The sequence below is a fragment of the Sinohyriopsis cumingii genome, chromosome 9 (genome assembly GCF_028554795.1).
Source record: "Sinohyriopsis cumingii isolate HCF-2022 chromosome 9, ASM2855479v2, whole genome shotgun sequence".
NCBI lineage: Eukaryota > Metazoa > Mollusca > Bivalvia > Unionida > Unionidae > Sinohyriopsis > Sinohyriopsis cumingii.
The window spans coordinates 18959588-18977182 of record NC_142969.1 but is presented as its reverse complement, the minus strand read 5'-3'; the positions used below and the strand labels follow the sequence as shown (position 1 = coordinate 18977182).

The 17595-nt window shown below is 35.4% G+C and overlaps 1 protein-coding gene across 7 annotated transcripts in view; it reads right to left on the bottom strand.

Annotated features, from left to right (window-relative positions):
- Window positions 1-17595, bottom strand: part of LOC149791338 (uncharacterized) — a 234754-nt gene that overhangs the window by 118478 nt on the left and 98681 nt on the right. For 6 of the 7 annotated variants that reach the window (XM_089969879.1, XM_089969883.1, XM_089969877.1 and 3 more), the window contains 2 exons: window positions 14567-14716; window positions 3958-4092 (listed from right to left, as the gene is read on the bottom strand). In XM_089969879.1, coding sequence (XP_089826005.1) covers window positions 3958-4092; window positions 14567-14716 — 285 coding nt within the window. The remainder of the gene's footprint in view (window positions 1-3957; window positions 4093-14566; window positions 14717-17595) is intronic. The other variant, XM_089969884.1, reaches the window with a different exon arrangement.

Genomic DNA, 17595 nt, shown 5'->3' with positions numbered 1-17595 from the left:
AGCCTGCAAGCTGCATCATGAAGTGTGGAATTAAATTTCATTAAAATACATTAAGTTGTAAAAATGCGACAGCCTAGATAAGGAACCAGACCAAATTGTTTTTAACTTTAACTTTTAGGGCAGAGGATATGACTATGAATATATAAGACACTATGAAGTCTAGATATACAGCTGGCTAAAAGTGCAGGAAAATACCTTCTTTGTTTTAAATATTATACCTGTACAAGAGTAATGGTTGCTGATGCATGTTTTCCCTAGCTGTGACCTAAAGCTTGAGACTGTAGTCATGACTATGATATCACTATTTATTATATATAACTGGTTCTTATTTTATTAAAATATCTTCAGTAGTTTAAATGTTATCATCCAGAAAATGCAAAAAATCACATAATTACAATTTCACCTGCCTTCCTGCGAACTTGACCTAGCGGCAGAGGCCCTGTATATGGCATGACACACCATCAAGTTATGATATACACATGGGCAGTTTCATGAAATCTATCCAGCTGTCACAAATGTTACTGGATAGCCAAGGAAAGTTTAACATAAAGATGGAATGACGAGGTGTTAACGTAACATGCCTAATTTAAGACGGTTGTAAAGAATAAATGAATCAATAGTCACATCATAATTTTACAAAAATAGTGTTCTGAGCTTGACCTTGACCTTGAGAAATGACAGAAATTGGAATGCAACACATTCTCAATATATAACATATACATACATTCTTAATATGCTAAATGGCTTCAGGGCTACAGCTTGGACACAAACCCTGAATGCGATACCATTTAAGATAGAACCATGAAAAAGAGGTGATACACTGACCGATTATCAAAGATGTAAGCATATTTTGTTTCATCTCTCTAAATATGGTTTTTAGTTCCAGAGTTGGCAAGAAATATATGATATTGGCATGTCACCATAACATGGCTAAGATTATAAAAATAGCACAAATATGTAAAACTGTAATGTTGAAAAACACTACTCTTAATGGCTTTAAGTTACAGCCACGACATCACAAGAAAGTAACATTGAGATGATGTATGAATACAATGCTTCTGTTTATCTCACTATCCTTGATAATTTGTCAGCTACAGGCATGACACAAAATAGATAACGTTGATCTTTGGTCCAAACCTTGATGAAAATAACATGAATATAAACAATTCATTCAAAAGTTAGACTGAAACATACCATGAGTTTAATTAAACCTTCAATGACTATACTGCTACAATCCAAATATAAAAAGTGAGTAAACTTCACACGTCTTTGATCTTGCTGATAGGACTGGGATCTCAAAACTACAACCAGAGGCTTCAATTTGTCTGCGCACCCCCCAACCAACACTGTCTCATATAAAAAAAAAATTAAATAAAAATTAACACTTGCTAACTGATGTAACAGTATATAGTTTTTATATAGATATGTAGTTTCACATTTAGTATGTTTAGCAATATATTGTTTATATTTTCATTAATATTTTCAATTAAACTTCATGAAGTCACTGCATTCGTGCCTAGTTCGCAGAGCTGATGAGTGCATAGTTGGTAGGTTACTAGCAGCAGAATATGGCCCTGACACCTCATAAAGTTTGGAAACCCCTGTGCTATTGATTCACATGACAGGTACATGATACACACTCAAGCGATAGGGGAAAACATTTCATTCCATGATCTTGAACACATGCTTCAGAGTGACAGATTGAACCCACAAAATATGATATTGACCTGACAACTTAGACCTGGCATCACAGACAAATCCATGAAAATGTCAAGTTACACTATCAAATCATGGTGTACAGCTATATAAAGCTTTATGTCTATTACTTTATATAAAAGTTTGCAAGTTACACACCAAACAAATATGATAATGTCCACCTCCGACCATCAAATGAGAACAAGGAAAGTGTCAAATTTTATACCCTTGTCTTACATACATGTAAAATGTTACCAATGTTAATACCACTATTTCTATCAAATTCAGTTACAAACAGGTGACAAAATTAACCTTAGCCTGTGACCATAACAGTTAACAAGACACACTCTTAACCTTCAAGAACACTCTCTTGTTCCAATGTATATATTTATAAAACGTGATCAGCCAATAGGTTAGTTTCAGTAAACCTTTGAAGCAGAATAATTTAGGAAGATTTTGTACAAAATTACACAAGTATTCATGCACTCTGATTCCTCATTTTCTTCAAGAAGCATGGGGACAGTGTCACACATACAGTTTTAACATTGGACATTTATTTGAATAACCATCAATTTCAGTGTAATCCAAATGAAACAGAGGAAAATACATGGAATTAGGTCAATGACATGGCATATGATAATAGCACCATGCTTCCAATCTATATGGCTCATGGTATAGCCTGATCCAGGGACAAATTTTCTAATACTGTAAATGTTGTATTACTCCTCTCATATCCAGTCAGTATATATATATGGTTTTATGGTGAAAATCTTGACAGTTTCCAGGTTAAGAGCCAAGAGCGAGTCCACTATTCCAAGGCACGACCCAGGGTATGTGTTGGCTGTTCAAGTGCATTCCATTGTGCCCATATAGCAAGTCACCTTCTACAGCAGGGGTCTCGAGCTCAAACCACACTGAGGGCCACATGAGGGCATTTTTGATGGCTCAAGGGCCACACCACTTTTGTTATCTCTCATGACACCCTGTGACGCCAATCATTGTGCATGCCACAGGATATGGCTTGGCAGGCCACATGTTTGAGACCCCTGTTCTACAAGGCTTGTACCAGGATGTGTATAATTTCTTCTTATATCCTTCAAACAATGTATGGTCAAAAGGTTGGGATCTCAACTGCTTCAAAACTAGTTCTTCTGGGTATACCAGCATGTCTGATTCGATCTCATGTCCTTCAAATCTGTACATGATTACTGGGTGGGAATCTCATCAGTGTTCAAGTTGTGACCCAGGGAAAATTTACCCACAAGGACCAACCCTGGGACAAGACCAAAGACTTTTTAACCCAAAAATCCAATGCATATGTCATAGAACTAGTCATGAAGATGACACAAAACAACTTTTAGATTTCTACCTACAAGACTTTAAATTTTAAAGTTTTTTGAAAGAAGTAATCATCCCTAGAGAAAGGTCAAGTCCCAAGAGTCATAATTAAAATTTTAAAACTTCTATGTGTATCTAAAGACTACATCAAATCGTTTCACAAGGAGTCAGGTCTGCATCTTTAAAGATGTAAGATATACCCTGTGTTACTAATGGAGGGACAGAAAAACAAGAAGACATAATCAACACCTTTTTAAAAAACACATTCTATGAAACAGCTGTTCATGAGATGAGAAGCACAAAACAAATTTACATATCTCTGAACTTAATAATGTAACTAATAACCACACACATTAACTTTACTGACAAGACTAGTTTAATTCTCAATTATACTTTGATTTTAACTATAAAAAACAAATTCTAGCTGAAGCATTTTCCATCTAAGCTGATAATATGATATTCCAATTGTCTTCTAAGCTATCATAATATATAAATTTTCCATTCAGCTGTAATGACTCTAGAAGGAATGGCTGTGAGGTACATACACATCGTATACGGGAAAATGAAAACTGCAAATAACAAACTATGCACATAGCAGGTTATGATAACTATTATTAAAATAAAGCTATTACAGTTTGTGGTTTTTACGAGAAACTGTAGGTGATGTCATAATAGTATTAGTGACAGTAGAAAACGTCAGATTACTAGGTATTTTAAGTCTACTAATATGTTTTCCTTCCAGATGACAATTTTAAAAGACACTGAAATTATTATCTATCTTATGATACTGGACAGTGATATTGACTCGCATCTTGATGACATTGTGCTAAAATGTATGCACTGATGAACAGCATGAAACTAATACAGCCATGCTGATCTCACAGTTGGAGCATAAATAACTTTGACAACAAACTGCTTATCTACCTTCAACCAAACTTGTTTCATTAACTTGTGGCACCGCATTTGCTGAATCTCCAATGTCTGTCTCCACACTTCTACTGATGGGCTCAATAGTTCCAACATCATCTGTTTTGGTCTGGGGCTTATTTTGCTTTAAATCTAAAAACAAGAGGGTCAGACTGAGATTGCTAACTGTAACAGGATGATCCAGGTTGGGGTCTGTATATAGTGAAGACACTAAGGGTAATTACACAAAGATGTTTATTAATAGTAACAGAAGATAGTCTTGTGCATAAATTCCAACAATAAATTAAATACAATGATGTGCACAGAGTTTAACACCGCTGTATGGAAAAATAATATTGTTCCTAACAGGAAAGAAATATTACATGTAACCTAAAACGAATGAATGAATAGAAATTAAACAATATGATTGATGGACCTATCACCACAGATGATCAACGACTAGCAATTAAACAGAAATTAAACACAAAAATAAATGACTGATCACTCAAACAATGATATAAGTTTTCACTCATATATGATTGATGATTTCAATCAACTAATCATTGATGATATTCACTCAAATAGTGATAATGACAATTTTTACTCATCTAGTGATAATGATTTTTACTCAACTTGAGATACCGATGATTTTTCATCACTAGTGTGTTATGTATATTTAATTTATATCTGATTTTATTTAATTGTTTATAAGTTTTAAAATCTTTTTATTTCTAATTTCCTTACATGTCAAAATAAAGTAGCTTTGTTTACTAGGAACTCGATATTTTTTCTGAAAATAGTCTGACATTGACTCTTCAGTTGTAAACATGTAAAGCTGACCTAGTTCTTGACCTTGATTTAAAAATCAGTGAGAGAAGTAAACTTTATTTTTTTTATTCTCGGAGTAGAATGATTGGTTTTTATCAAGGTCATACTGTGGCTACATGATTTTTTTAATATGTAAACATGATCATGTGATCCTCTATTTTGCAATTCAGGCATTTCCAAAATTGGGCATTAATTAGTTTTAATAGTGATGCTTAGAGAGAGAGAGAGAGAGAGAGAGAGAGAGAGAGATCTCAGTCCGGGCTTAAAACACTTGATGTCAAGTCATGTTCTTCTGCTGTAGCCAGTTTTTGAGTTATATGTTAATTTTTATTCAGATTATCTGGATTCTAAAAGATTAATTCGTTTCTCTGGAAATATCTGAGTGCTCAAACAGAATTCTTGAACAAAGACATTTCTTAAAATTTTATTTGGATTTCCAACACCGGAGTGTTATTTCTCATGTTTCTGCAAGAAATTGTAAACAACAGCACTCTATAGGATACAGCATATGTCATCTCCTTCCATCTGGATTCTTCATCAGGACTCGGAACTTGAATTCATTAGAACATTTCATTATCATTATTATTTTATTTGTGTATTATTCTTGGATTATTTTAGGATTTGATTCTTAAAACCATAAGTTCTTTTTTTCTTCTTCATTTTTATAGTGTTTTTCCAGGAAAATAAATTATTTCTTAAATTTTTAAAAGCTTGTTGTTTTGACTCCTTTTTTTTTTGTTACTGTTTATTTGAGCCTATACATGTTAACATAAGAAGTGATAATGATTATTTTTCATCAACTAGTGATAATGATATTTTTCATCAAATAGTGATAATGATGATTTTTACTCAACTTGTGATAACAACAATTTTCATCAAAAAATGATAATGTTGATTTTCACCCCAAAAAACCCATAATGTTGATTTTGGCTCAAATAGTAACAGATGTTTTTCACTCCAATAGTGACTGATAATTTAGTAAATTGCAACATATAACTTGTGGGTCTATCAGAAAAGGCACCTCCCAGTCTACCTAAGGGTCCCTAAAGCCCCTTTGTTCCTTCAAGACCTGTTGGTCCCAAAGCTTTGGTCCCTCAACACTAGATAACCATGATCTTCCTCCTAACCAACATAACCACCACCAACAACACTGCACTAGGTATACACCAACACATCAAATACCACTACTCTGTATCCAAATTAGCACCACAGCTGAGACAACACCTCCAACACACAGTGCAAACTCAGAACAAATGATTCAACCAGAACAATTCCCTCTGATCAGTTACAACAGTAAAATAGCCCGTCAGGGATTAGAGTGACTAGACCATGCAAGCTGATGGGAGGAAACAGAGCCACATCCATTCAGTTATCATCTTCCTTAAGTTTATAATCTACTGGAAGTGAAGGCAACTCTCTGTGGAAAACCAATCGGATAGATCCAAAACCACTGAGAACTTGATGTGTCTATATGAGAGAGCATCAGCACTCCTGTCCAGCTCTTCTACGCATACAGTTGTTAGAAGAAATGAGATCATGAACAAAAAGAGAAAGCTGGTTAAAGCATGCCCAGAAGAAAAGCATCTGCCACTACCTTCACATTCAACCCAGAGACGGCACTGGGTTTCACCAAAGTCACAAATTGTGATTTAAACTTATTGGCAACAAAATATACCATCTGGCAATTCTTTCTACCACAACACTTTCTGGCTGTTTAAACTGCTGAGAGCCTGATGAGTGTATATGATGTGTGATTTTGATTTTTAACATAGCTTTAAAAAAAAAATTCAGTCATGTCACTACAATGTCTGCAATGTGGCAGTTTTAACGACTCTTACAAATGGTGAAATTTGTATCCAAAATGGCGGAGTTCGAAGAAAGATCAGATGAGAGTGAAGTGTCAGATTTAGAATTATCAGAAAATTTCGACCTAATAAAGTTGGATGAAAATGAGACAAGGCAGCTGGAGAGGCAATGGAATGCGCTTGTGGGTGACAGTGATGACGATGAAGAGGACTTTGAAGGTTTTGAACCGGCAGAAGTGTACGCTCCAAGTGGTTTTGTTTGGTCGAAAATCAAAAAGATTTGCTTCAGTTTTCTGAGAGAGTTGAACCCACCAGAGTGTTAGATGGCTCCAGGAAAGTTTGGAATATTTTCAAATATTCTATTCAGATGAAGTTTTTGGAAACATTGTCCGTCTGACGAATATGAATGCGACGATCAAACATGCCAGAGGCGATACAGGTGTGTGGACCGATCTCACCTTGGATGAAATCAAGGCATTTTATGGAATTTTAATTTCTACCTGTCATATACCTGAAATAAAGACTGTGTTGCTACTGGAATTATTCATGAGTACTTCTAGGGTCAATTGAACAAGTTTTGGGAACTTTATAAGTTTTCTAAGAAGTAAATAGATAATTACTTGTAGTTTACCTGTTTTGTTACCTGTTTGCACCTGTATTTTAATAGTTGTAATAGATATGCATATTTTAGTCAATTAGTCATAAAATTTGATTTTTAACCTTGATTTTGACACCTAATCCAGCCAGATATCTTTAAAATTGGCAAAGTTATGTTATTTCAAAATCCACAAGTCATTTTGCTTTACAACTCCAAAGTTACTTAGTGTTGAGGAATCCATGCTCCCAAAGTTAAGCGATGAAAGGGTTAAAATCTTGAGAGAACTTGTTCACCGTAAGTCAGTGAAGCCGCGTGACCTACTGTAGCTGCCATTTCTCATACTCGAAATTTACAAGTTCTTTGTCTGCATCTATATCACTAAGTCATCTGAATTTGATAATTTATAAAAACTAATTGCTACCTACAACAATACCAAAGCCTTTACCTAAGTTATTGAACTTTCATAGTTGTGATTCTAATCATGAAAAGTAGTGAACGAAATCCGCAACCTCCATTTTGGAGAGTGGAGAATATGACCCAGTTACTTTAAATAGCATATTTCGACCAGAGCATAAATAGTGACCACGTGATCTGATGTAAGGAACATTCACAGTAATGAATGAGATATCTAATAAGGGGTTTTCCCTGATGGTCGCGCTTTGAAAACCCGCTAAAAGTGGCAGATGTTTACAGCAGGCATCAAAAGGCACTTCCATGCGAATGGAGTAGAGGCGTTCAAAGGCGCTTGCATGAGATAAAGGGTTAAATACAAATTCTTCTAGGCTGTGATAAAATCAGACTAGTAGTTTATAATTCCATAGTGGGGCTAATAGACGGGGGATTTTACTGTATTAATTTTAATCAATCTTTCTGTAATTAAGTCTTAAAAAGAGAGTGGGTTTTTAACTGAATCATCTCAAGAAGTTTAGTTTATTTGAAAATATTAATTTATGGTTTTATTTAGCACAGATTAAAGGACCTCTTCTGCATAATTTTTAAAAAATACATTTCATTTTCTCTAATCTGAAATGTCAAAAAAAATTAAACTAAGCTCGTATTCAATCAAATAAGGTTGAAAAACGCACTTAGATACTGTCAAACTGCAATGTAAATAGGGCTTTCCTCACCCAAAAATAGAGCTTGAATATGAAATAATCCTGTAACAAATCAAAATAGTACTCTAAAGCATAATTGGCATGAGAGTGGATGTTGATGATTTCAAATTAATTTAAGTGATAATAAAAGATTGTGTTCTGCCCTTGAGACCGCTCAGGTGCCCAAAGTGGTGTTTTTTTTAGTTCCCATCTTGGATGCCAGAGTTCATGGGTTCAAGCCTTGGCCGCGTCGCACCAAAGACTTATAAACAAACAAAGGTACTAACAGCTACCTCGCTTGGCACTCAGCATTAGGAGGTTAGTGTTAGGACTGGTCGGCCTAGTGTCAGGATAATGTGACTAGATGGGACATCGTGATAATAAAAGACTATGTTCTGCTCTCAAGACCGCTCTGGTGCCCAAAGTAGTTAGAATGTCCTCCTCGGATGCAGGAGGCTGTGGGTTCAAACCCTGGCTGAGTCACACAAAGACTTATAAAAAAAAGTACTAGCAGCTACCTCGCTTGGCACTCAGCATTAAGAGGTTAGTGTAAGGAGTGGTCGGCCTTGTGTCTGGATAATGTGACTGGATGGGACATTATGCTACATGTCTGCGGCATGATGCCCCAGTGCTAGACATTAATATAAACTACCACACTGCAGACACTGTAGCAATATGACTACAAAATTGTTAAAGCTATGTTAAAAGTCCAAATCACATACACATATACTGCTCTCGACAAATCCAGGAAATAGTTTTGATGCATAGCAATGTACTCTCCTTGAAGTAAAGCAGTTTCTACAGGATGAAGGAAGTAATTTGCTGTGTAATGCAAATAATGGGGGTCATCACAAAGTGTTACTGGCTGAAAGTTTACATTATCACATCTCTCTCTCTCTTGTAGAATAAAAGGATGAGGCCCTCTATTAATATTTTTATATGGTACGCACACATACGCATCCCAAATTTGCACAAAGTACGAGTTAATGTTAATAAGGGAAGCTGTATAGGAGTTCTAGCATGAACAATTTAGACAGATGGAGCCACATACGTAGATGGACAAAGTAAATTAACACTTGCTAACTGATATAACAGTATAAATTTTTTGTATGTTTAGCAACATATTGTTTATATTTTCATTAATATTTTCAATTAAACTTCATGAAGTCACTGCATTCCTGCCTGGGTCGCAGAGCTGTTCAGTGCATAGTTGGTAGGTTACTAGCAGCAGAATATCGATATAAAGTCTCGAGATACATATGTGTTTGATTCACATGACAGGTACATGATACACCCTCAAGCGATAGGGGAAAACATTTCATTCCATGATCTTAAACACATGCTTCAGAGTGACAGATTGAACCCACAACATATGATATTGACCTGACAACTTAGACCTGGCATCACTGATAAATCCATGAAAATGTCAAGTTACACTATCAAATCATGGTGTACAGCTATATAAAGCTTTATGTCTATTACTTTATTTAAAAGTTTTCAAGTTACAGCTCCAAACAAATATGATAATGTCCACCTCCGACCATCAAATGAGAACAAGGAAAGTGTCAAATTTTACACCCTTGTCTTACATACATGTAAAACTTTACCACTTTTCATACCACTATTTCTATCAAATTCAGTTACAAACAGCACACTAAATTAACCTTACTCTGTGACCATAACATTTAACAAAGCACTCTCATAACCTTCAAGAACATACTCTCAAGCTCCAATGTATATATTTATAAAACATTATCCAGCCAATAGGTTAGTTTCAGTAAAACTATCAAGCAGAAAAATTTAGGAAGATTTTGTACAAAATTACACAAGTATCCATGTACTACGAATCGACATTTTCTACAAGCTTATGGACAGTGTCTCCTGTACACTTTACAGACTGGATACTTGCTTGAATCACCATCAATTTCAGTGTAACCCAAATGAAACAGAGGAAAATACATGGAATTAGGTCAATGACATGGCATATGATAATAGCACAATGCTTCCAATTTATATGGCTTGGGATATAGCCTTATCCAGGGACAAATTTTTTAATATTGTAAATGTTGTATTGCTCCTCTCATATCCAGTCAGTGTATATATGGTTTTATGGTGAGAATCTTGACAGTTTCCAGGTTAAGAGCCAAGAGCAAGTCTCCTACTCCAGGGCATGACCCAGGGTATGTGTTGGCTGTTCAAGTGCATTCCCTTGTGCCCATTTAACAAGTCACCTTCTACAGCAGAAGTCTCGAGCTCAAACCACCCTGAGAACCACATGAGGGCATTTTTGATGGCTCAAGGGCCACACCACTTTTGTTATCTCTCATGACACCCTGTGACGCCAATCACTGTGCATGCTGCAGGATATGGCTTGGCAGGCCGCATGTTTGAGACCCCTGTTCTAGGATGTGTATAATTTCTTTTCATGTCCTTCAAACAATGTATGGTCAAAAGGTTGGGATCTCAACTGCTTCAAAACTAGTTCTTCTGGGTATACCAGCATGTCTGATTCGATCTCATGTCCTTCAAATCTGTATATGATTATTGGGTGGGAATCTCATCAGTGTTCAAGTTGTGACCCAGGGAATTTTACCCACAAGGACCATCCCTGGGACAAGACCACAGAGTTTTTAACCCAAAAGTCCAATGCATATGTCATAGCAATAGCCATGAAGATGACACAAAACAACTTTTAAATTTCTAATTACAAGACTTTAAATTTTAAACATTTTTGGAAGAAGTAATCATCCCCAGAAAGAGGTGAAGTCCCAAGAGTTATAATTAAAATTTTAAAACTTCTATTTGTATCTAAAGACTACAACAAATCATTTCAGAAAGTGTCAGGTCTGCATCTTTAAAGATGTAAGATATACACTGCATTACTAATGGAGGGACACACAAACGAGATGACATAAACAACACCTTTTTAAAAAATACATTCTATGAAACAGCTGTTCATGAGATGAGAAGCACAAAACAAATTTACATATCTCTGAACTTAATAATATAACTAATAACCACACACATTAACTTTACTGACAAGACTAGATGAATTCTCAATTATACGTTGATTTTAACTTTAAAAAAACAAACTCTAGCTGAAGCATTTTCCATCTAAACTGATAAAATGATATTCCAATTGTCTTCTAAGTTATCATAATACATAAATTTTCCATTCAGTTGTAATAACTATTGGGAATGGCTGTGAGGTACATACACATTGTAAACGGGAAAATGAAAACTGCAAATAACAACCTATGCACATAGCAGGTTATTATTATTATTACTAAAATCAAGCTATTACAGTTTGTGGTTTTTACGAGAAAATGTAGGTGATGTCATAGAATTAGTCACAACAGAAAACCTCAGATTACTAGGCATTTAAAGTCTACTAATGTGTTTTCCTTCCGGATGATAATTTTAAAAGACACTGAAATTATGATACTGAACAGTGACACTGTCTTACATACAAACATTAAAACAGGCCATCATTTTCCTCCTTTCAAGAAGAGAAATTTAAGTGTATTTTACAAATTCAAAATCAACCCATTCACTGGATGAAGTATGATGCTCTGCAGAATGCATCTGCAGAATATGAAATGCACAATGAAAGAAAATTAATCCAAGTTTCCTCTGACCCTTCGAACCCCACTTTTGCTAATTTGATTATTTATGTTTAATAATGTCCAAATATTAGAAATGGGATGGAAGTCCTATACCCCAACATAAATATCCAAATATCAAAAAAGGAGGTGGGAAGGGTCAGAGAAAACTTGGACTACGAACAAATGTTGAGTAAAATAACTGACTTGGAGTTTAGCAATTACTGTTTTCTGAACTGAACAATGTTAATAATTCTATAAACATTTTCTGTTTATGTAGATAGTACGCACTGCAGTCAAAGGTCAAAAGAACAAGTATATAGTTACATTTTTTCTGTCCATGTTAAGTCCCAGTAATAGCTTTTGTCGTTATATTGAATGCATGTCCATTCCTCCATCAAGGCAAGCATCGATTGGAAATCATGATATAAACTAGATCATAAATAATCAAGAGTTTGTAGTTAACTGTCATGAGAAGCCCCTCTTTCTATAGTAACAACTTATTTCAAGTCATTTTTAAGAGGTTGGACTAGTCAGCTCCATTGTATATGTTACACTTTCTACTGTTTCTTCTTTCTCTGTCTCCATGATGAAACTAATCCCATCTGATCAGAGGATTTTTCCATAAAACACATTTCTTGTTCTTGGATGTGGGTCTCCCTCAACAACAAAACCTGTTTTCCCAGTCCAAATCAAAAGATTATATCTGGCAACATCAAGAGCAAGCGAGATACAGAATAATGAGAACAGATCAAAGATTGTGTCGTGTGACATTTATCCTTCATAGACTTCCATCGACTAATCTTATATTTCAACGTGTGAGACCATTTGGCTATGTATGTTGAAAATTTTCTTTATTTTCTATTCATACTAACTGTACATGACACATTTCCAAGAAAAGAGATGGGTTTCTTGAATTTAAAAACATTTTTCACAGATTCATTAGTTTGATACACGCTCAAGTAGCAGACCAGTCTAAGCTGTAGAAGAAAAAACACGGCCCGAAATATTAAGCAAAAAGGCTTTATTTAATGATGTGACTCATGGATGTTATATGACAAGAACCTGTTAGAGTTGTTGTTGTACGGTTTAACATATTAAGCCCTGGAGCTTTTTGTCATTTAAGCCTGAAAATCAAGTAGGAAACACATTTTGAAAGCTATTTCTGAATAGACTCGAAAACACCAAACCCCCGGTCATCTTTCAAAAACATACTGCCTAGTTGTGTTAGAAAAATCATTTTTCATTGGCTATTTGACTCGCGCATGAGCAAATGGGTAAAAGTTGGATTATTATTTTTATATTTTTTTGTGCTAAACGGAGCAATTATTTTTGTATGGAGACCACTCTTTATTCCAAATGCCCATCTTATCCTACTTTTTACAAAGGCTCATCTGTCTGTTTGCAGTTCATACCAGTTTGCCTTACATCTGAGACCAAAAAGTCTAAAATCCGGACACAAAGTCAGATTCCGACCACAAGCGAATTATGGGTAGAAAAAAGACGGGTCCAAAAAATGAGGTTTTTTAATCTGTATTTTGTAGTGCAACTAGATACTCCAGATTATTTGGTATCATTGTAGAGCTACATCTGTCTACCTTTCTATAATACCACCCACTTTAGTGTATCATGCATGACCATGACGCTACTACCTCTTGCCCCGTTAAGTTGTTGCTAGGGGTTAATGTGTTAACGCCATTTTTCAGCACACAATAGGCTATACATGGCAGCCAGTATTAATGGTGAAGGAAGAACCCGGGAAAACCCCGGAAAGAACCACCGAACCACAAGAAGCTACTGGCAAGCTTTCTCACATACCCACATCAGTCGAATCTGAGACTCAAACCCATGCAGAGGTGAGATGGCAGTGATCCGTAACAGAGAGCGCTTTAGACCACTCGGCCACTCGGGCCCCGAACCTGTTAGAGAGGGATTTTGTTCAACTGCAGAACATGAGAACAAATCAATAGCGCCTGACAAATTTTTAAAGTGGAATTCAACAGTGATGTAATACAGTATTCAGAATTTGTGGACTTGACCTTATGACCTTTCAGTTAAAGTTAATTATATGTTGTAGACTAGTTACAGTGAATGTTGTGTATAAATAATTTGTCATCTAGTTTTGTGTCTGTATTCTCATACTAATCCACATGAATTTGACCAATTTGTCAACAAGAATGTCAACTAACTGCTGATCGATGGGTACCTGGTTAACTTTTCCTAAAATTCTGACATCTTTCTCCACGAGGCACCATTTCTATTTAGGACCTGTTCGACCAAGGGATGAATGTGTTTTTCCAGATTCATGACATTCCTCAATGCAGTTTAAGAGAATAACAAACTTGTGCTAATGGATGGACGGATGACAGATGATGGATGCCAGACCATCCCATAAGCTCTTCTGGTCCATGACCCAAAAGTATAGCTAAAGTGTGTAAAACAAAATGTATTTCTAATAACATGGATTGAATGGCCTGAGCCCTAAGTTATATGCATATGAATACCAAATTTAAATGGTCCACTTCAAGTAGTGTTTGCTTATCTACTTTTGACTACGAAAAAGTACACACAATTTGATGACTCGCATCTTGACGACATTGTGCTAAAATGTATGCACTGATGAACAGCATGAAACCAATATAGCCATGCTGATCTCACAGTTGGAGCATAAATAACTTAGACAACAACCTGCCTACCTACCTTCAACCACACTTGCTTCATTAATCTGTGGCACCACATTCGCCGAATCTCTAGTGTCTGTCTCCACACTTCTACTGATGGGCTCAATAGTTCCAACATCATCTGTCTTATGTTCATCTGATTTGGTCTGGGACTTATTTTGCTTTAAATCTAAAAACAAGAGGGTCAGACTGAGATTGCCAACTGTAACAGGATGATCTGGGTTGGGGTCTGATCATAGTGAAGACGCTAAGGGTAATTACATGAAGATGTTTATTAATAGTAACAGAAGATAGTCTTGTGCATAAATTCCAACAATAAATTAAATACAATGATGCGCACAGAGTTTAACACCGCTGTATGGAAAAATGTTGTTGTTCCTAACAAAAAAGAAATATTACATGTAACTTAAAATGAAAGAATGAACAGAAATTAAACAATATGATTGATGGACCTATCACCACAGATGATCAACGACTAGCAATTAAACAGAAATTAAACACAAAAATAAATGACTGATCACTCAAATAATGATATAAGTTTTCACTCATATATGATTGATGATTTCAATCAACTAATCATTGATGATATTCACTCAAATAGTGACAATGATGATTTTTCATCAACTTGTGATAATGATGACTTTTTATCAACTAGTGTGTTATGTATATTTGATTTAATTTATATTTGATTTTGTTTAATTGTTTGCAAGTTTTAAAATCTTTTTATTTTTAATTTCCTTACATGTCAAAATAATGTAGCTTTGTTTACTAGGAACTCGATATTTTTTCTGAAAATAGTCTGACATTGACTCTTCAGTTGTAAACACCTAAAGCTGACCTAGTTCTTGACCTTGATTTAAAAATCAGTGAGAGAAGTAAACTTTTTAATTTTTTTATTCTTGGAGTAGAATGATTGGCTTGTATCAAGGTGATACTGGGGCTATGTGATTTTTTATATGTAAACACGATCATGTGACCCTCTATTTTACAATTCAGGCATTTCCGAAATTGAGCATTAGTTAGTTTTAATAGTGATTCTTAGAGAGAGAGAGAGAGAGATCTCAGTCCGGGCTTAAAACACTTGATGTCAAGTCATGTTCTTCTGTTCTAGCCAGGTTTTGAGTTGCATGTTAATTTTTCTTCAGATTATTTGGATTCTAAAAGATTAATTCGTTTTTCTGGAAATATCTGAGTGCTCATATTGAATTCTTGAACAAAGACATTTCTTAAAATTTTCATTTGGATTTCCAACACTGGAGTGTTATTTCTCGTGTTTCTACAAGAAACTGTAAACAACAGCACTCTATAGGATACAGCATATGTCATCTCCTTCCATCTTGGATTCTTCTTCAGGACTCGGAACTTGAATTCATTAGAACATTTCATTATCATTATTATTTTACTTGTGGATTATTCTTGGATTATTTTAGGATTTGATTCTTAAAACCGTAAGTTCTTTTTTTTTCTTCATTTTTATAGTGTTTTTCCAGGGAAATAAATTATTTTTTAAATTTTTAAAAGCTTGTTGTTTTGACTCCTTTTGTTACTGTTTATTTGAGCCTATACATCTTAACATAAGAAGTGATAATGATTATTTTTCATCAAACAGTGATAATGATGATTTTTACTCAACTAGTGATAACGACAATTTTCATCAAAAAATGATAATGTTGAATTTCACCCCCAAAAAACCATAATGTTGATTTTGGCTCAAATAGTAACAGATGATTTTCACTCCAATAGTGACTGATAATTTAGTAAATTGGGACATGTAACATGTGGGTCTATCAGAAAAGGCACCTCCCAGTCTACCTAAGGGTCCCTAAAGCCCCTTTGTTCCTTCAAGACCTGTTGGTCCCAAAGCTTTGGTCCCTCAACACTAGATAACCATGATCTTCCTCCTAACCAACATAACCACCACCAACAACACTGCACTAGGTATACACCAACACATCAAATACCACTACTCTGTATCCAAATTAGCACCACAGCTAAGACAACACCTCCAACACACAGTGCAAACTCAGAACAAATGATTCAATTAGAACAATTCCCTCTGATCAGTTACAACAGTAAAATAGCCCATCAGGGATTAGAGTGACTAGACCATGCAAGCAGATGGGAGGAAACAGATCCACATCCATTCAGTCATCATATTCCTTAAGTTTATAATCTACTGGAAGTGAAGGCAACTCTCTGTGGAAAACCAATCGGATAGATCCCAAAACCGCTGAGAGCTTGATGTGTCTATATGAGAGAGCATCAGCACTCCTGTCCAGCTCTTCTACACATACAGTTGTTAGAAGAAATGAGATCATGAACAAAAAGAGAAAGCTGCTTAAAGCATGCCCAGAAGAAAAGCATCTGCCACTACCTTCACATTCAACCCAGAGATGGCACTGGGTTTCACCAAAGTCACAAATTGTGATTTAAACTTACTGGCAACAAAATATACCATCTGGCAATTCTTTCTACCACAACACTTTCTGGCTGTTTAAACTGCTGAGAGCCTGATGAGTGTATATGATGTGTGATTTTGATTTTTAACATAGCTTTAAAAAACAATTCAGTCATATCACTACAATGTCTGCAATGTGGCAGTTTTAACGACTCTTACAAATGGTGAAATTTGTATCCAAAATGGCGGAGTTCGAAGAAAGATCAGATGAGAGTGAAGATTTAGAATTATCAGAAAATTTCGACCTAGTAAAGTTGGATGAAAATGAGACAAGGCGGCTGGAGAGGCAATGGAATGCGCTTGTGGGTGACAGTGATGATGATGAAGAGGACTTTGAAGGTTTTGAACCGGCGGAAGTGTACGCTCCAAGTGGTTTTGTTTGGTCAAAAATCAAAAAGATTTGTTTCAGTTTTCTGAGAGAGTTGAACCCACCAGAGTGTTAGATGGCTCCAGGAAAGTTTGGAATATTTTCAAATATTCTATTCAGATGAAGTTTTTGGAAACATTGTCCATCTGACGAATATGAATGCGACGATCAAACATGCCAGAGGCGATACAGGTGTGTGGACAGATCTCACCTTGGATGAAAT